The following is a 19,558-nucleotide window of genomic DNA, read 5'->3' on the forward strand; positions in this document are numbered from 1 at the left end:
CTGCCAAACGGGGAACCTGGCAAACCCAGGAATTCCAAGGCTCAGCTCAACAGCCACACCCTTCCATAGGCCAAAGGAAGCAAGAGCTTTATTTCTTTCTCACTGTTCTCAGGGATTCATTGTCTTAGTTTCTGTTTTTTGTTTTGTTCTGTGTTTTGGGAAGGGGGCCATGTCACAGGTTACTATAGAAACAAGCCCTGAACTAGATGGGTGACGAAGCTGTTACTTCTCCGGGAGGCTCTTCGATCGACTTGAACCGATTGTGGGGCCACTCTTTAGAAAACAGGCGTTTTTGCTCTGGGAACACTTTTAAGTTCTTTCTTCTTCCTTTGCCTCAGTTGGAGGCAGCATCGCTTCTCAATCACCTCTGATCACTTCCTTTTAACAGCTTTGTTGACATATAGTTTACACATCGTAATGCTCATCCATTGTACAATTCAACCACTCTCAGTACATCTACAGGCCTGAGCAGCCACCAGCACCATCTAGCTTTAGAATGGTCCCACTACCCCAGAAAGATCTCTCACGCCCCTGAGAAATCAATTTCCAATCCCTTCTCCAGACCCTGGACATACGAATCCACTTGCTATCTCTAGAGACTTTTCTATTCTGAACATTTCATGTAAGTGGGATCATACATATGTGACCTTTTGTGTCTGTTTTTTTTTTTTTTTTTTCCCTGAGTATACTGTCTTTTTTTTGTTAGTTTGAGACAGAGTGTCACTTTGTCACCTAGGCTGGAGTGCAATGGCGCGATCTCAGCTCACGGCAACCTCCACCTCCCAGTTCAAGTGATTTTCCTGCCCCAGCCTCTCGAGTAGCTGGGACTATAGGCATGCACCACCACACCTGGCTAATTTTTGTATTTTTCATAGAGACAGGGTTTTGCCATGTTGGCTGGGCTGGTCTCGAACTCTTGACCTCAGGTGATCCCCCCCACCTTGGCCTCTCAAAGTGCTGGGATTACAGACATGAGCCATCATGCCAGGCTGAGTATACTGTCTTCAGGTTCATCCGTGTTGCAGCGTGTGTCAGACCTTCATTCCTTTTCATGGGTGAACAGTGTTCCATTGCATGGATACAACACATTTTGCTTATCCATTCACCAGGTGATAGACATTTTGGCTTTTTCTACTTTTTGGTTATTATGAGGAATGCTGCTATGAGCATTCAGATACAGGACATATGTTCTTTATTATCTTGGGTATATGACTAGTTGTTGAACTGGGGGTCATCAGCCACACTACGCTTAACCATTTAGAAAAATGCTGGATTGTTTTTCACGATGGCTGCACCATTTCCCACTCCCACCAGCAATGTGCGAGGGTGTCAGTTTCTCCACATGGATGACAATACTTGTTATTGTCCTTTTTTTTTTTTTTTGGACTAATGCCATTCTACGCAGTGTGAAGTGGTGTCTCATTGTGGTTTTGATCTGCATTTCCTGAATGACTCACGATGCTGAGTGGCTTCATGTGCTTACTAGTCACTCATCCTTCTTCCTAAGGGAAAAGCAAATTCAGGGTGAATATGCTTCTTGGGTGAAAAGCATATTCAATTACATTTTACTTTTTATTTTTAGTTTGAGTTGTTCGTCTTCCTGTTATTAGTTGTAAGAGTTCTATCAGATGTCTAACTTACAAATATTTTCTTCCAGTCTGTGGCTTCTCTTTCATAATGGGTATTTCTTGAATCACAAAAGTTTTAAACTTTGATGAAATACATTTTTTTATGGATTATGATTTTGATGATATATCTAAAAACTCTGGCTGAAGTCCTGAAGATGTTCTATGTTTTCTTCTAGATGTTTTATACTTTTGGCTCTAACATCTAGATTTACGATCCATTTTGAGTTAATTTTTTAGTATGAGGTACGGGCCTAAATAAATCTCTTTCATGAGGAGATCCAATTATCCCAGCATCATTTGTTGAAATTCTACTGTTTCCCCATAGAACTGCCTTGGCACCTTTTCAAAATCAACAAACCATAAATGTCAGCGTTTATTACTGGACTCCAACTTTAGTCCATTGATCTTTGTGCCCATCTTTATGCCAGGATGACACTGTTCTGACTGATGTCACTCTAGGAAGCTTTGAAGAGAGAAATGTAAGTCCTCCAACTTCATTCTTCTTTTGAAATACTGTTTTGGTGTCTCACATAAATTTTAAGATCAACTTGTCAATGTTTGGAAACAAGCAAATCCAACTGGAATTTTCTTAGTGATCGAGTTGAATCTGTACATCAGTTTGGGGATGTCTGCCACCCTGACAATACCAAGTCTTCTAATACCATAGAGTATCTCTCCATTCATTTACAATATCCTTAATTTCTCTTAGCAGTGTTTTATATTTTATAGTTTTCAGTATGCAAGTCTTCTTCTTTTGTTACATTTGTTCTTTTATTAAAAAAAAGTATGTTGTTCTTTTCAGGGATATTGTGATTGGAATTGTTTTCTTGGTTTAATTTATGGATTGCTTACCACTAGGATAGAGAAACACAGTTGATATTTGTATATTGATCTGGAATCTTGTGACCCTGCAGTACTCATTTATTACAGTTCGTTGGTGATTCCTTAGGATTTTTGACACACGGGATTATGTTTTCTGTTAAGAAAGGTCATTTTACTTCTTCCTTTCTAATTTTGAACTTTAATTTCTTCTTTAATTCTTTTTTTATTTGTTTGTTTCTGGTTTTGGTACTGTTGGTCGTTTGTTTTTGTTTTTTTGCCATATCATACTGGCTATAACTTTCATATACTCAGAGGGCTGTGCTGTTAAATACATAGACATTTATAATTATTTTATCTTCCTGAATAATTAATGGTCTCTTCATTATGAAATTCCCCTCTTTATCTCTAGTTAACACTTTATCTTAAAGTCTATTTTGTCTGATATTAATATAACTCCTCCTGGCCAGGCCTGGTGGCTCATGCTTGTAATTCTAGCACTTTAGGAGACTGAGGCAGGCGGATCACCTGAGGTCAGGAGTTTGAGACCAGCGTGGTCAACATGGTGAAACATTGTCTCTACTAAAAAAACACAAAAATTAGCTGGGCCTGGTGGCACACGCCTGTAATTCCAGCTATTCAGGAGGCTGAGGCAGGAGAATCACTTGAACCTGGGAGGCGGAGGTTGCAGTGAGCCAAGATTGTGCCATTGCACCCCAGCCTGGGCAACACAAGTGAAACTCCATCTCAAAACAAAACAAACAAAAAATATTGATATATGTATAAAACTACTCCAGATCTCATGGTTATGGTTTGCATGGTACTTGTTTTTCCATCATTTTGCTTTCAACCTATTTTGTGTTATGAATATGAAATGTTTCTGTTCTAGGCTCTAGATAGCATAAAGTTGGATCTTGTTTCTCATCCACAGTGTCAATGTCTGCCTTTTGATTGAAGTATTTAATCCATTTACATTTAATTTGATTATCGCTATGGTTGGATTTATCTCTGCCATTTGGCTATCTGCTTCCCGTATGTCTCATGTCTTTTCTCCTTTCCTGCTTCCTTTCGTATCAAGTAGATACTTCTTTGAATAATTTTTCTGTCCCTTCTCTTTCTCCTCTCCTTGAGCTCTGATTATGTGATTATTAATATGTTGATTGTTTCCCACAGGTTCAAGGCACTGTTCATTTCTCTTCCTTTATTATTATTATTATTTATTTTTTTTTTTTGAGATGGAGTCTCGCTCTGTCGCCCGGGCTGGAGTGCAGTGGCCGGATCTCAGCTCACTGCAAGCTCCACCCCCCGGGTTTACGCCATTCTCCTGCCTCAGCCTCCCAAGTAGCTGGGACTACAGGCGCCCGCCACCTCACCCGGCTAGTTTTTTGTATTTTTTTAGTAGAGACGGGGTTTCACCGTATTAGCCAGGATGGTCTCGATCTCCTGACCTCATGATCCGCCCGTCTCAGCCTCCCAAAGTGCTGGGATTACAGGCTTGAGCCACCGCGCCTGGCCTCTTCCTTTATTATTAACTTTTGCTGTTAGTCTTCCAACTGGATCATTTTTACTGATCTACCTTCAAAGTTCCCTGATTCTTTCCTCAGATCTGCTGTCAATCCCTTCTAGTGGATTTTCATTTCGATTATTAAACTTTTCAGCTCCAGAATATCTATTCAGTTTTTAAATTAATGAGTATCTCCTTATGTATTTTCTCTAATGAGTCATTTTCATCATACTTTAATTCTTAACATGGCTTACTTTAATTCGTTTTATTTTGAATTCTGGCTTCCTAAGTGTTGTTCCTGGGTCACCATATCTTAGTGATCAGCTAATACCTGGTCAGAGGTGGTGCCAAATGCCTTGAGCCAGTGGGTCTGTGTGTGGGGCGGGGAATGCATTCGAGGTTCTGGCAGTTTACCAGTCTGCCTGGGATATTCTTTTCTTCTGGGCCTTCTCCTGTCTCCTCTGCACATGTGTAAGTCCTCACATTTCGCCAAGAATGAGTAGATAGCTAGGACGCTAGGACCCTCTCTGGTCTTTCCTGAGTGGACACAGCCCTGCACATGTGCAGAATCTTCTAGATCACCAGAGGCATGTGGCAGCTGATCAAGGTTCATGTGTCTGTCTTGTTGATTCCTGATTCTCACTCAAGATTCTGGCTAGTGTGCCTTGGATCTGGGAGACCTGGGGTGGCCGTGCTGCTGCTGACCCACCCATGTCTCCTCAGCCCACCCGGGTCCACCTGCAGTGCAGCTGGGGGAGCTGGTTGCCATCAGGCCACGGCATCCCCTGAAATGCCTGCATGTGTCCTTCCTGAGGGCTCTCTCAGGCACCACAGGGGCTTCCTCTCCTACACACTGCACCAGCCAGCAGAGCAAAGGCATTAATATTCCAGGGCTAACCCTCCGCCCATGGGACAGAGCCCATCCAGGTGGGACCTGGACTTCCTGTGAGGCTGAGTGGGGTCCCCACTGCAGGATTTGCTCAAGGTCACTCGTCAGCTTCTCACCTGCAGGTCCACCTTCCCAGGTGATCCCTCAGGCTTCCTGGGATCATCTGCAGCAAACAACATGTCCCCAAATCCCTGTCTGCTTTCAGAGACCCAAACTCTGCCAAGGTTCCACACTGGCTGTGACCAGAGCAGGTGTCTCCACCTTCTGGACGTGAGTGTCCTCATCTGTAAGATTTTCCTTGTGCTAAATCATGGAAATATTTCAAGAAAATCATGGCTTTAAACACCTTCAATAGAACAAAAGCTGTCCTGAACATTTGCCTCGGTGCTTCTCCACATTCTGTTCCTTATTTCCACACTGTTTAATCAGTGCGTACACACAGTCATGGGTTCAGGGAGGTCTGGGAGGGCAGCTTCATGTTTGTTCAATGAATGAGCCCCAGCCAGCTCCTTCTCAGGTATCTGAGTGGCCCTTGGGCTCTTCAGCCCTCCCCAGAGGGTCCTGCTCTGCTATACCCAGGATGGGAACCTCCCACATGGAACCTGGAATGTTCTTTACAGGTGGGAAAACTGCTTTGCACTTACAAGTGAGGCCTGGGGCAGAGAGTTTCCCCATGGAGGGGAGAGGAAAATCATAAATAAGAACACCACAGCCCGGGCAGCCTGTTCCCCAGAGCCAGGCGTGAGCACAGCGCTTTCCATGGCCCGTCCCACCCAGGCTTGACAGCAGCCTCACCAGGTCCTCTTAGCTCCCAGATCTCACACAGACCAACCGAGGCTCAGAGGGGTAAAGTGGCATTGCCAAGACCCATAGTCGGTGGGTGTGAGAACAAGGATCCCCTGTGTAGTGGAGTGGGACATGCTCGCCTGTGGAACAGCAGATCCAGCATCTGTGGGGTGGGGGCAAACCTTCCACACGTGCCCAGGAAAGCAGGAACGAGGAACGGTTGCTGCTCTGCCCCCAGGTGACGCGGTAGCTTCTCCGTGGAGCTTGCGTGGGGAGACCACCCTGCAGGTCTCATCCAGGAACAGCGCTGACTCATTTTCATTCTGCAGTGGGCCAAAGGGAGGATGGTCTAAACATGAACAGGAACAAAACACAGTTGCTCATCGCCATAATATGAAGTGGAGAAGTCTAGGAAGAATTTCTTGGCTATTCCTATAGAAATATGAAAAGTCACTTTGCACCTGGCCAAGTTGGGGCCAGATGGTGGTGAGGTGAGGGCAGGAGGAGGCCTAGGGTGCTGGATTGGGACTGTGGGCCGCTGGAGAGGCAGAGTCCTGGGAGGACCCTGGGAGCCACCTGGGGGCATCTGGGCAGGAGGCCTTCCCAGCCACTCAGGGGCCCAGGCTGTGGAGACCTCCCCAGGACACTTGCACCCCCAGCCAGCGCTGGCCCTTGTTGGTGTTGAGGAGCCCCTGTCCCTCACTTGGGGAGAGAGTGGGGGTCCCCCCTTGGCCAGTGTTCTGTGTGGAGCTCTGCAAAGACAGTGACCTAGGAACATCAGAACCAGGCCCCACCCTTGTCAGTTCTGCCCACCTGACCTTCCATTCCCCGGATCAGCCACAGAGCCGTGTCTGCGCAGACCTCCAGCCAGGATGACATGAGATCCATCTCAAGGGCTGGGGCCCACATCAGCAGAGGGCATCGGCTGGCCCAACTGGCCTCCATGCTCATGGGCCCCTAGGCTCCTGCCCCAGAACCCTGCTCTTGCCCAGGGCAGGCCCTCCCCTCCTATTCCCTCCCCCCACACACCCAGGGAGGGGTGCAGAGGATCGGAGTGGAAGCCTGGCCTGTGCTGACAGAGGGGGCTGCCCTGAGCTCCTCCAGGCAAATGGGGATCCTCCGGGCCTCAGGGGTGGGAGTGGCCCAGCCTCGGCAGGGATGGAAAGGCTTCTTGGCCCTACCCACCCCACCCTGCCCTGAGCTGGCTCTGCCAGGCCTGTCCTCTGGTGGCTGCCTCTGGTCTTCCCCACCGTCTGGAACACCAGCTGGTCCAGGCCCAGTCCTGCCACAGTCCAGAGAAGGCCACCTCTAATGGGGCCTGCAGGCATCGTGGCCAAGGGAGAAAACGGCTGGGGGGCCCCTCTCCCCAGTACTGAGGCAACTCCCTTGCCCTTCCCCAGCCTCAGGCACTCTCACCGTCTCCTTTGGCCTCTTCTGAGGGCTCTTGGGGTTCATCGCCAGGGTGGAAAACTTGGAGGGCCCCTCCTGGCAGAGTCAAGGATGGGGTCAGTGAGACCACATCCCCTTAGCCCTCAACCCTTGTTTCACCCAGAGTCCCTCAGAATCCTGGGACGTGGCTCTTTCCACTTCCGGAAGGGGCCCTTAGGCCCACCCTGGTTGTCCCAGCATGGGCCCCACGGTCTCTGCGCTGCACCCTTCCCGTCCCTCCCTGCTCCTCATGGTCACCAGTGCCTGCTTATCCACTGGGTCATCCCTTCGGCCAGGGCCCCTCCTGCCCTGGAAGCCCAGCAAGCGCCCACTCGTGGCTCTTCAGTGGGTCCTCGCCAGCCTGTGCGGGGTTCAGGGGCCAGTGGGAGGAGGACAGCAGGAGCCAGGCAGGTCATCGGCACAAGGTAAGGGGGACCGGTGGGGACCCAGGGAGCCTGCCCGGGGCTTGCCAGTCCCCATCATTCTTACAAGGTTTCTTGGGTTAGCCACAGCACTGCCTGGCCTGCTCGCCCCACCTGGCCTCAAAATTAATGGCCAGAAGAGACCGCCCCATCCCTCCTGTGTTTGCACCCCACTGTGTCTCCTGCTGTCCCAACCCCGGGCCAGTGGCTTAGCAGGGAAGGGCCTGACCTGGACAAAAGGTATAATGGCCTCTCCGGCGGGAGGCCCAGTCGCAGCTAGAGGGGCACCTCCTAGAAGCCACCCAATCAGTGCCCAGTATTTGATACTGCTGCCTCATCTCCGGGGTCCTGGCTCCCCACAGCTGTCCTCCCCAGCACGGTGGGACAGGAGACCCAGCTCAGGGTATCTCACCTGCACACCCTGAGAGGGATTCTGGGGGGAGCCCTGGAGGGGCCCTCCCTTCACCTGCCTTTATACACCTGCATCTTCAGACTTCGGCTTTGCAATTGAAAGCCATGCTGGCCAGAGACCACCCTGAAGCTCAGCTCCCTGTCCTGCCCACATGACAAACCCGGACACCCCCAGGGACCCCTACCATGAACCCCTCGCCAGCCTAACACTGAAGGGACAGGGATGGAAGCTGGACTCCGGCCTCCCATCGCCCTGTGCTGCTCTTGCAGGGCAGGCCTTGCCCTACCCAGGGCACCAGACTCCATACTGCCTTGCTGCCCGGATTCTGCCGAGACGGCTCCTTGGGTGGTCAGGAGCATGGGGGAGAGGGGCCTATGTCCTAAGCAGCTCGGGACGGGGCCGAGGGGAGGCCGCAGCTTGTCCCAGGAACACGGCTGTGTTCCCACAGGTGAGGGGTGTTAAGCGTCCCTGTCAGCACGTGCCCATCTTTCCTGAAACTGGGAACACACCAAGCCTGTTCTGATGAATGAGGCTGGCCGGGCTGTGGGCTTGTCTGGAGCTCCACTGCTGAAGACGGTGCCCTCTAGTGGCAGCTGGCACCTCTGCTGACCTCATTCATGCCCCTCACACACACAGTGCCTGTCCCATCTCCCATCCCTGGGGCCCCAGTGCATGCCTGAAAAAAAAGCCACACCACATGGGCAAAAGCAAACGCACTCAAGGCAGAACCCCAAACTCCAAGTCTCATTTTGCCCAAATCTGAGTTTTATTTTTGCTGGGATCAGGTCCTCTGGCCTGGCTGTCCCACCAACCCAGCTGGGAGCCTCTGAGTAGCTTGCCTGCAGCATCTCATTACAAAACAGCCCCCTGGAACCAGGCAGCCAAGGAAGCAGCCCACCTGAAAGGCATTTAGATTGAGAAGAAAAACTGCACCTTCCTGACAAAGGTCAGGGGTCAGGGTGAAGGGAGGGCTGCTCGGATCACAGAGACAGCACCGTCTTCCAGCAGCTCGGCCACACCAGCCACTGAGGTCCTAACTGCAGCCAAGGGACCGTTCTGCGCACATCGCTCACCCTCTGTGCTGCTTCCCACAGAGCAAATGCAGAGGCAAGGTCGGCCTGCTCAGCCACTGGTTCTGAGGCGTAACAGCGGATGTCTGCACTATGACGTCAGCTAAGTAAGTAACAAGGACTGAGGATGCCGCTGACCCAGGGCTGGGGAAGGGGACTCCCAGCTCAGACAGGCGTGGCTGTGGTTTGCTTTGGGAGGAGTTGAGTGAACATCACAGGGAACGGCTCACGTCGGCCCCAGGAGGGTGGGCTGGCCCCTGGCCCCTGGGCTCCTTCTGGCCTTGCAGGCGATACAGAGCCTCAACCTGCCGCCGCTTCTCCTTGGCCCGGGTGATGGCCGTCTGGAAGAGCCTGCAGTAGAGGTGCACGGCCGGCGGGGAGTCGTCGTTGCCGGGTACGGGGTAGGTGATGAGGCAGGGGTTGCAGTTGGTGTCCACGATACCCACCGTGGGGATGTTCATCTTGNTTGGGAGGAGTTGAGTGAACATCACAGGGAACGGCTCACGTCGGCCCCAGGAGGGTGGGCTGGCCCCTGGCCCCTGGGCTCCTTCTGGCCTTGCAGGCGATACAGAGCCTCAACCTGCCGCCGCTTCTCCTTGGCCCGGGTGATGGCCGTCTGGAAGAGCCTGCAGTAGAGGTGCACGGCCGGCGGGGAGTCGTCGTTGCCGGGTATGGGGTAGGTGATGAGGCAGGGGTTGCAGTTGGTGTCCACGATACCCACCGTGGGGATGTTCATCTTGGCTGCGTCTCTCACAGCCACGTGCGGCTCAAAGATGTTGTTGAGCGTGTGCAGGAAGATGATGAGGTCCGGCAGGCGGACTGTGGGGCCAAAGAGGAGGGGCGCGTTGGTCAGCAGGCCGCCCTTGAAGTAGCGAGTGTGGGCGTACTCGCCACAGTGGCGGGCCGTGTTCTCAATCAGGTAGGAGAACTGCCGGTTGCGGCTTATAAACAAGATGATGCCCTTGCGGTAGGCTACATGGGCAGTGAAGTTCAAGGCCAGCTGGAGGTGCGTGGCTGTCTGTTCCAGGTCAATGATGTCCTGGTCCAGGCGGCTCCCAAAGATGTATGGCTCCATAAACCTGCCAGAGACCCCACCAGGGCAAGGGGGATGAGAGTTCACTGGGCCAACTCCACTGGCCCCTTGCAGGAACACAGACGCCCACCAGGGACTCCCGAGCTCCTCTTCAGGGGCACTATGGGCTGGGAAGCACAGTTTGCAATGCTCCCTGTGTGGACAGACAGCAGTGCAAACCTGTCCAGGCCACCCCTCTGCATGCCTCGTCTCATGGCTTAACCCCTGCGACCCTCTACCTCTTCCCGAGGGAATCCTAATAGAACTGACCCCCATATGGATGTGTGGACATCCAACATGACACCAAAAGGACATTCAGCCCCGTGCGGCTCATGGGGCAGCCCCCTCCATCACTCTCCTCTTCCCAAGGCTTTGAGGACAAGGCCCCGCTGGGGTTGGACTTAGGGGGGTGCTCTGGGCCAAAAGCATTAAGGAATCAGGGCAGCAGTGGCCAAGCCTGGGAGGAGAACCCTGATCCAGGGAACTGGACTGCTGCTGGCCGGGGCTGAGGAAGAGCGGGGCATGGGAGACACCCCTGCCTCTCGGTGCATGGCAGGCGAGTCATCCATGTTTGCGGTTCCCAGGTCCTCACCTCCAGTCTACTCCCACTGGGTTCTGTCCCTTCCTCTCAAGTAACCCTGCCCATCAAGACACTGGCGACCTCCATCTTGCCAAAGTCACACCCTTGAATTCACTTCTCAGCAGCATCAACAGACAACCACATCCCTCCACCCCCAGCCGTCCCTCTTTACTGACTCCAAACACTGGAGTGCCCAGGGCTCCACCTCCGACCTCCTTTACTGATGCTCTGGAAACAGCCACAAGCCCCTGATGCTGATGGCTCCCTGGGAGCCCATCCCTCCTGGTACCCGTGTGACCTCTCCACTGGGGCAGCAAAGAGTTCACACCTCATAGGAACCAAGCTTGTGATGGCCCACAGGTCTCCCCTGGTTTTCACCATCTCAGTAACCAGCACCAGGCTCCAGGCAAAGAGCAGGTGTTTGATCCCTTTGGCCCCAGCCACCTCCGACCCCAGCCCAAGTCCCACTGGCTCTACCCGGCTGCCTCATGTCCACCTGCTGCTCTAGCTCTTCTGTTGTTGTGATTTAAGCCCCACCACCCTCACCCTGGACACCCACACCAGCTTCCTCCCTGGCCTCCCACCTGCCCCTCCCATCCCCTCTCCCCACAACAGTCAAAATGACCATGTGAGAATACAGGACCAGTCACTCCTCCTCCCCACAGCCCAGAAAACCCTGCCCAATCCAGTGGGGGCCAGCCTCACAGGCTGAACCCGTGGAGTTCTGCATCCCCCAGCAGGCCTGCCCTACTAAGGGCCGTGAGCACCACGCCAAGACACACAAGAGCCCCCGCCAAGCTGGGGGGTGAACTGCTGCTTCTGTGCGGGGCTCCCTGTTCCCATGTGGAGGAGGAAGGGTTGTAATCACCTAAAACTGACACAGGCCAGTTCAAAAGTGGCCCTAGAACCAGAGCAGGTCCCAGGTCCCAAGCCCTCCTGGGAACCGCTACAGCTCAGATGGGGATGTTACCTACCTGTGCCGACAGCCAGCTTTGTGTCCCAGATGCACTCGGGCATCAAAGAGGCTTCTCACGGAAAACAGTTCCTTGACATTGAAGAAGTCAGAGTGCTTGAGGGGCTCATTCAGAATCTTGTCGTTGAAATCTACAGCAGGGAGGAGGAGCGACGCTGTGTCTCCCACCGGTGGCAGCAGAGACAGGCAAAGCGCAGTTCCCGCCCACCCCTGTTCCCAAGTGCCTCCTGTGACACCGCGGTGGGCAGCCGAGAGCCCCCTAGCCCCAGGAAAGACCTGGAAGCACAGGGACCTTTTCAGGAAACAGAGGACTGGAGCCAGGTTCTGATCCCGACCTTGCTCCTGGGTGAGCCTGGTCGAACCTGGTCAACCCCGTCCCTTGGTCTTACTTGGAAGCCAGAAGAGAAAAAGAGAGGGGCCCAGCGGCTTTCTCAGGTCTTTCTGGCACCTCCCCACCTTGTGGTCTCAGGTGGCCAGCACGGGAGTGGGAGGAGCCCGGCCGGGCGCGCAGTTTCGACCACGTGCAGTGCCCAGGCCCCTCCAGGGTTCGCATCTCCCCGCGGCTGCCGGCCTCTCCTCGTTCCCACCTGACTCGGCTGGGCGCCCAGTGTTACCGGTACCGTCCTCGGACTCGCGGATCACAGGGGTCGCCGCGCTTCCAAGCGTCCTGCGGCTCGGCCGAGTAGGCCGGGGGGTCGCCTTCCCGAGGAACGCCAGCCAGCGCGACGGGGCCCGGGCACCTGGGGGGAAGCAGACAGAGGTCCTGGCGCCGCGTCCCGGATGCACCACGCCCGTCCCCCACCGCATCCCCAACGGATCCCCTCTGCGTCCCCGCGCCCTCCTCGAGTCCCCCCCGCGCTCGCCCCAGGTCCCCTCCGCGTCCCCGCCGCTCCCTCGGCTCCCCACGCCCCCTCTGCATCCTCCTCCCCAGGGACCCGCAAGCGCGCGCTCACCCGCGTCGAGCATTCGGGGCAACACGGCCGGGGCGGTCGCCATGGCCGGGACGCGGGGCGGAGCGAGGCCTCCCTCCGGGCCGGGCCGAGCGGCCTCCCCTCCCGCCGCCGTCCGCGCGGGGCCGCAGTGCCGCCTACAGGCCCGGAGGAGCCACAGCGCAGTCGCCAGACGGCTGGGACCTCCCTGCGAGGGCGGGGCAGCCTCGGGGGCAGGGCCCGGAGTCCCGGGCTTGAGAGTCTCGGGCCGGGAGTGGGGCCACCGTCCTCGCCTTGCAGCTCGCCCCGCCCTGCTAATGGGCCCGGCCAGCCCGGGAGGCCCCTGACCCTTGAGGGAGCCCGCTGGGCGATGGGGACCCTCGCCTCCCGCCACGTGAGCTGTGAACCACGTCCCGCGCAACCTCTCGCGCTCCAAAACTGTTTTTAATATTTAAACGATATTTGACTTAGGAGAATTTCATAAAGTTAGCAAGATCTCGGGTCTCAATTTAGACTCGGGGTGCTGAGGGGCATATCATCCCTGGAGTCCACTGGACAGCAAGCGTCCAATCGTTGCCTGCCGAGTGGACCTGCAGTGCTTAAACCCCGTCACCCGGCTGGCGGGGTCCCAGGCCCTGGGGTTGCTTTCGCCCGGGAGTCCACGCCCCGATGCTAGGGTGGCCCGGTCCCCTCACGGGTGGCTGGGGACCAGGTGCTGCCCCATACGACGGTCCCAGCAGGGAATCTCTCGCCGTCCCGACCTTCCCGGTCCTTGGGGACTCGCTCGGCGGGTTCCCGACCCGCCGGCGGAGGAGCACCACCCATGCGCGGCGCCTTTAAGACCCCCCTCCGCTCCGCCCACAGTCACGTGACCTGGCCGTCGCTTGGCAACAGGACGCCGCCGAGTCCCGCTTCTTGAGGCGCAATGGCGGAGGAAAGCCCCAGAGCGTGCGCGGAGCCTGTGGAGCCCAAGGCCACGGCCCCGCTTGAGAAGACCAGCGACTACTACCGCGTAAGCGCGGACCTTCCGGGGAGGTTCAACAACCCGGGGTGGTTCCGGGGCTACAGGTGAGGAAGCTGGGGTGCGCCTGGTCCTGACGTCCACTGCTCGATAGCCCCGTGTGTGAGAGACCCCGCAAGACCCCCAAGGTCCTAACTGCAGAAATCAAGAGGATCGAGTGGTCATCCGGGGCCCGCGCTGTCATTGTCCACTAGTGAGCGGCGAAAGTGTTCCCCAGAGCCTCATACAAGGAAGTGGGGATAGGGTCAGTGAGGGGCAGGGCTGTAGCGGGGAGAAAGCCCAGTTGTGGTCTCAGCTCCACTGTTTTGTGTCGGGTGAGTCTCCTCTCCTCTCTATCCTGAAACCCCGCTGCGGGGCGTGAGCACAGCAGCACCTGCAGCAAGTCTGCAGTCTTGCTGTAGACTCAGCCAGCTGTGAGCTGCCACAGGGCATTGCAGGCTAAGAAGCAGTAAGAAAATTCCTGTAGGCAGGTGCAAGCATCTCGCCGTGCTCACACATTTGGTCCCTCAACAGTCCTCTAGGGCAGGGTCTGTTAGTATCCTCGTTCTCCCATTGAGACGACTGGAATGTAGAAAGAACAACTTGGCCAAAATCTAGGAGTATAAAGTAGAGCTAAGGTGTGGGCCTGCAGCTCCTCAGTAGCCTGTCCTGCCGACAGGTAGAGGCAGTGGTACCGATAGAAGCATGACCTCAGCGAGGGTGGGGGCTCAGAGGCAGAGGGACCCTCTGGGTGGCAGGGTCTGGAGGCCAAGCCTCCACTCCTGACAAGCTAAGTTACCCAGAAATTGCAGCATGTGCCAAGGTCCTGCCAGGGCTGGGGGTCAGCACTTGCTGGCTGCTTGCTCTTTAGGGCTTTGGCCTGCCTTGGAAGAGCAGGGACAGTGGTGAGCAGAGGGGGCCGGGGAGGCCGGGCCATTCAGAATGGTCATCAGCCAGGTACTCCCAGAGGCTGCCTTTGAGGCTGCAGCACCAGCCCAGGCACATTGTTCTTTCTTTGGGGGCATTTCCAGTGGAGTGCTGTCAACCAAAACAAGGCTGTGGCTTGTGCAGAATTAGATTAAATGAAAATAGAGTGTTTCTCATCTACCAGGACCCAGAAGGCTATCTCGGTGTACAGGACCAGTAACCAGGCTTATGGGAGCAGAGCCCCCACTGTGCACGAGATGCCCGTAAGTGGGATGCAAGACTGGGCATGGGGGGGCAGGGGGTGGGTAGCCTCAAAGAAGAGGCTAAAAACCTGGGGCTCTCAATGGGAACAACAATGAGACGGGGAGGGGTGCACCCAGAGAGGAGGCCAAAGTTCCAACATCACAAATGGGGAGGAGGGAGGTTCCCCAAATCGTTTTGGGAGAGGGTAGGATGGAACTAAATGAGTGAATGAATTTGGGAGTGGAGTGTTTTAAAAGAGGAGGATATAGACTTGCTGACATCACCCTGTCCCCACACACCCAAGCACACGCACAGCAGTCACACACACACACACGCAACCATCTCCTGCAACTTACAGTGCTCAGTTCTGAGGCAAATAAATGAAGGGCTACTTTTTTTCTGGAATTACACTTTATGAGATGTTAACATGTGACCTTAAGAGGCAGTACTGGCTGACAGCACAGCTTGTGGGTGGGCAAGGTGTATTGTGGGCACAGGAGCCTGTGGGCCACTGGGGAAGCCAAACCCTTTTTGAACTTGACCTCAGACTCCAGGATGGCCCTCCTAGAACCTCCTCACACCAAACCCCATGAAGGTCCAGGTGAATGGACAGAGAGGCTAGTGTGGTGTCTCCTGCACACCTGGGACACTGGGCCAGCCATTTTCGGGTGAGAATGTTGTGGGCGTTTTTTCTTCGTCAAGGCATTCGTCATTGAAAAGGTCTGGTCAGTGCTTATTTAGTTGTGTTGTGTGAGTGACTGAGCTCTGGTGAGAAGATTACTTACCTAAAAATGCTGGAGCACTCTCCCATAATCAAACGACCCTGAGTTTCCCCTGGGGATCAGGTATTTCTATGACAAAGACCAGACACAGCTGGGTGCGGTAGCTCACGCCTGTAATCCCAGCACTGTGGGAGGCTGAGGTGAGAGGATCACTTGAGGCTAGGAGTTCAAAACTAGCCAGGGCAACATAGTGAGACCCCATCCCTACCAAAATAAAATAAAATAATTAGCTGGGTGTGGTGGCACGCACCTGTAGTCCCAGCTATTCAGGAGGCTGAGGTGGGAGGATTGCTTGAACCCAGGAGGTTAAGGCTGCAGTGAGCCATGATCGTGCCATTGCACTCCACCCTGGGTGACACAGCCAGACCCTGTCACCAAAACAAACAAGCAAGCAAACAAACAAAAAACCCAGCACACTCACTAACATGGGTCCAGATGTTTTAGGTTTTATAAAAGGCCATGAAAAAATGTTCCTATTGCAAATGGTAGGAGCCTTCAGGTCACTGATGTGAGCAGGCAGTGGGATAGGAGGCATGAGGTACTCCTGACAAGTGTCCAAGGAGGTTTTCCTGCTTCTTATCCACCTGCTCCATCTGGAGTCTCTTTTCCAGTTTCGTGACCAAAGGTGGATGCCGGAGAAGCTGTTTACCTCCCATGTGAGAACAGGAGATAAATGCTTTGCATTAAAAAGTGCACTGAAGGGCTGGGCGCGGCGGCTCACACCTGTAATCCCAGCACTTTGGGAGGCCGAGGCGGGCAGATCACCTGAGGTCAGGAGTTTGAGACCAGCCTGGCCAACATGGCAAAACCCCGTCTCTACTAAAAATACAAAAATTAGCTGGGCTTAGTGGTGGGTGCCTGTAATTCCAGCTATTCAGGAGGCTGAGACAGGAGAATGGCTTGAACCCAGAGGCAGAGGTTGCAGTGAGCTGAAATGGTGCCATTGCACTCTGGCTTGGGCGACAAGAGCAAAAACTCCATCTCAAAAAAAAAAAAAAAAAGTGCACTGAAGGGAATTCCTCTCCATGATACTGCGAGGGTGAGTCCCTGTCATGATACATTTGTCCCACCTGTAGAATGTGGACTTTAGTTACTAATAAAGTATCAACACTGGCTTCACTGTAACAAATGGGCCACACCAGTGCAACATGCCGAGGACAGGGGACACTGTGTGCTGAGGGAGATAATTTGGGAACTCTCTGTACTTTCTGTTCAATTTTTCTATAGATCTAAAGCTTCTCAAAAACAAAAAGAAGTTTTCTCTCTGTACTTATTTCTTGCCAAGGAGATGAAACATCGGGTGATACGCATGACACAGGATCCTCTAAGGACGGCAGGGTAAAATATTTGGCAGAGGTCCAGGCCACTAGCTTCAGGCTTCAGGAATGTCACAGTCACCTAATGATGCTGTCTTGCTAGAATAACTCCTACTGCTGGGTGCCCGCCCACACGAGTGGCTTCAGTACACCCCTTCTCAACCTCCATAGGGCAGCCCCTGCCCAGACCACTGGTCTGGTGAGGTGTGGGCATTGGTGTCGTTAAAGCTTTACAGATGATTCAGATTCCCAGTGAAGGTAATCATCTTTTTTTTTTTTGAGATGGAGTTTTGCTCTTGTTGTCCAGGCAGGAGTGCAATGGCACGATCTCGGCTCACTGCAGCCTCCGCCTTCCAGGTTCAAGTAATTCTCCTGCCTCAGCCTTCTGAGTAGCTGGGATTACAGGTGCTTGCCACCATGCCTGGCTAATATTTTTGTATTTTTAGTAGAGATGGAGTTTCACTATGTTGGCAAGACTGGTCTCAAACTCCTGACCTTGTGATCCACCTGCCTCGGCCTCCCAGAGTGCTGGGATTACAGGCGTGAGCCACCATGTTCGGCCCCAGTTAAGATGGAAACCCACTGATGTGAATATCATTTCTATTCCATAGAAGAGAAAATGAAGTTCAGAGAGGGCTGGCAGCTTTCCCAGAGTAGCACAGTGAGGAAAAGCAGACCTGGGGGTGACTCCAGGCCTGACCCCCAAGGCGATGCTCACAGCCACATCCTGAGGTAGAGATGGCACATAGGTGGCCCTGCAGCCTACCCCTCTATCCCTCGAACAGTGCAAGGGGCAGTGTTAACAGCAAGTGCCAGGCATCGGGCATGGGTTAGGATGGTCTGGGGTGAGCCAGGCCATCCTACCCCCTCTGGCTTCTCTGCATCTTCTTACAAATTCTTATTTTTCTTTCAAAAATATTCAGCGGATTGCTCAAGAGTATTATACATCATTCATCCGTGTTCCTTCATCTCTTCTAGAAAGTATTTTATGCAAATTCGAATAAATTTTCCCAACAACTTGCAGCGGGCGGAATGTTCCGGAACAACACTCTCAATGTTTACCTGGAGAAAAGCATTGTGACTGGCCCTGATAACTACATCACCTCCTGTGACCGGCTCAACTTCCACCCCAGTTACAATATCAACAGGCCATCCATCTGCGATTGAGGGGCTGGAAACCCCCTCTACGAGTCCTCTGACCCCAGGGGCCTCCTGGAAAATCATCATCCCTCATCCCCCACAGTCACCCGATTGCGACGGCACAGACTGCGCTGCCTTCCCTGAAAATATTATTCGTCTGCGGAGCAGGAAAATGTGCAAATGGGGCTGTGAAGTCCTGCTATTTCACGTCTAATAAGTACATGGGAAAAGATGTTCATGTTGACTTTGCATTAAAAACGTTGTCACATCCTGAGCTTCCCTCTCGTCTGACATCTGTCATGGTGCAGTGGAGCTGTGGGCTCCTGGGGCCCAAGTCCCGGCCTGAGCATCAGGAGTGCTGGCGGCTAACTCCTCTCGTGTCTTTATTTGGGAGCCATGTTACCCACAAGACCAGTTAGGGAGTTAGGGAGCAGATCTCCCGTCCTAAAGCACCCAGCACCCTGGTTGAGATCTGCACCAACACTGCAGGGTTCCCACAAGGGCATGGGATGCCCCACTGGGGTGTGGGCGAGGGCCAGGAGGAGGAGCAGACGCCGCATCAGCCAAGTCGAGGCTGAACAGGCAGGAGGGTCATTACTGTCTGAGATTACTCAAGGAGCATGGGATTGCAGGTGAACCTCCTGCACCATGTTTGTGTGCTTCATGCTCCAGCAAGGGGCAGGGGCAGAGACACGACTGGTGATTGCCCTTCATTGTGGAAGGGGGTGATGCAGACATGGGCATTCTCTATGTTTATTTTAAAATTTCAATAAAAAGTAAAAAAATGCAGGCAGGGGATTACTTGTATTTTGCTAAGGTGGGGTAATAACTACATTAAGTGGATTTGTATCTCTGTGTAGTCATAAATCCATGTTTACTATGAGTTACAGGATCTTCAATTAAAAAAAAAAACATTCTGTCTATGACATGGATTTTTTTCCCTCTATGAGAGCGAGATGTGTTCCTTATAGGAAATTTAGAAAGTGCTGAAACTGGAAAAAATAAATTCCTCTTACATACCATCAATAATATCTTGTGTATAGATTCTTATCTGCAGGGATTCTACTCACGAATCAGGGAAGAAGTTAAACATCATGATGGGTTATTTCTTCATATATACTGTTATTAATACACAAAAGCAAACATTTTGGCAACAGTCTTAATGTCCAATTTGAGATGGAAATGCTTCCCGGAGAAAATTAATACATTTAATTAAAAAATATACAAAATTGGCCCTGAAGCCAGGATCTATGTAATATCTTTCTTCTGAGCTAAAAAACCAGCAGAGACTCCAGGCATCAAATTGAAAATGTTTTTGCAGTCATTCCTTAAAAATACCAGAATACCAGTAATCCCTCTGTGTTTAGCGTCTATTGAAAAAAAGAAAAAGAAAAAAGCCTTATCAATCAGGTTTCTCAACATGCTGAAAAGAATGCATTCCTGGCCGAGCGTGGTGGGTGGTTCACACCTGTAATCCCAGCACTTTGGGAGGCTGAGGCAGGCAGATCACTTGAAGTCAGGAGTTTGAGACCATCCTGACCAACATGGTGAAACCCCGTTTCTATTAAAAATACAAAAATTAGGCCGGGCGCGGTGACTCAAGCCTGTAATCCCAGCACTTTGGGAGGCCGAGACGGG

General features: G+C 53.0%; 2 protein-coding genes and 1 long non-coding RNA gene across 5 annotated transcripts; 2 read left to right on the top strand and 1 right to left on the bottom strand.

The window, feature by feature from the left end:
- The first annotated feature begins 6,872 nt into the window (after positions 1 to 6,872).
- Positions 6,873 to 10,303, top strand: LOC108513089 (uncharacterized). The gene is made up of 3 exons (XR_001880789.1): positions 6,873 to 7,479; positions 8,983 to 9,065; positions 9,878 to 10,303. It is a non-coding gene; the product is annotated as an uncharacterized LOC108513089 (long non-coding RNA).
- Positions 8,633 to 12,717, bottom strand: MRPS2 (mitochondrial ribosomal protein S2). 3 transcript variants are annotated; one of them, XM_017848707.1, is made up of 5 exons: positions 12,537 to 12,674; positions 12,171 to 12,323; positions 11,585 to 11,714; positions 9,689 to 10,037; positions 8,633 to 9,413 (listed from the first exon to the last, which is right to left on the bottom strand). In XM_017848707.1, exons 1-5 carry the CDS (start codon positions 12,577 to 12,579, stop codon positions 9,171 to 9,173), a joined length of 918 nt encoding a protein of 305 aa, XP_017704196.1. In that variant the 5' UTR covers positions 12,580 to 12,674; the 3' UTR covers positions 8,633 to 9,170. The 3 variants fall into 3 exon arrangements, with proteins under 3 accessions (XP_017704196.1, XP_017704197.1, XP_017704206.1); XM_017848708.1 differs by lacking the exon at positions 8,633 to 9,413 and having other exon boundaries at positions 9,421 to 10,037; positions 12,198 to 12,323; positions 12,537 to 12,717; XM_017848717.1 differs by lacking the exon at positions 8,633 to 9,413 and having other exon boundaries at positions 9,445 to 10,037; positions 12,204 to 12,323.
- Positions 12,718 to 12,762: 45 nt separating this feature from the next.
- Positions 12,763 to 18,194, top strand: PIERCE1 (piercer of microtubule wall 1). Its single transcript, XM_017848729.1, has 3 exons — positions 12,763 to 13,580; positions 14,624 to 14,702; positions 17,759 to 18,194. Exons 1-3 carry the CDS (start codon positions 13,438 to 13,440, stop codon positions 17,945 to 17,947), a joined length of 411 nt encoding a protein of 136 aa, XP_017704218.1. The 5' UTR covers positions 12,763 to 13,437; the 3' UTR covers positions 17,948 to 18,194.
- The last annotated feature ends 1,364 nt before the right edge of the window (positions 18,195 to 19,558 follow it).

The sequence above is a fragment of the Rhinopithecus bieti genome, unplaced genomic scaffold, assembly GCF_001698545.2.
Source record: "Rhinopithecus bieti isolate Rb0 unplaced genomic scaffold, ASM169854v2 scaffold_2205, whole genome shotgun sequence".
NCBI lineage: Eukaryota > Metazoa > Chordata > Mammalia > Primates > Cercopithecidae > Rhinopithecus > Rhinopithecus bieti.

Coding starts and splice junctions, on each gene's coding strand:
- MRPS2 (XM_017848707.1), bottom strand. CDS start 12,579: ATGGCGACCGCCCCGGCCGTGTTGCCCCGAATGCTCGACGCGG. Junction 12,324..12,536: donor GCCCCGAATGCTCGACGCGG/GTGAGCGCGCGC, acceptor GCTTCCCCCCAG/GTGCCCGGGCCCCGTCGCGC. Junction 10,038..11,584: donor AAAGCTGGCTGTCGGCACAG/GTAGGTAACATC, acceptor GGTCTCTGGCAG/GTTTATGGAGCCATACATCT.
- PIERCE1 (XM_017848729.1), top strand. CDS start 13,438: ATGGCGGAGGAAAGCCCCAGAGCGTGCGCGGAGCCTGTGGAGCCCAAG. Junction 13,581..14,623: donor GGGTGGTTCCGGGGCTACAG/GTGAGGAAGCTG, acceptor CTCATCTACCAG/GACCCAGAAGGCTATCTCGG. Junction 14,703..17,758: donor CCACTGTGCACGAGATGCCC/GTAAGTGGGATG, acceptor CATCTCTTCTAG/AAAGTATTTTATGCAAATTC.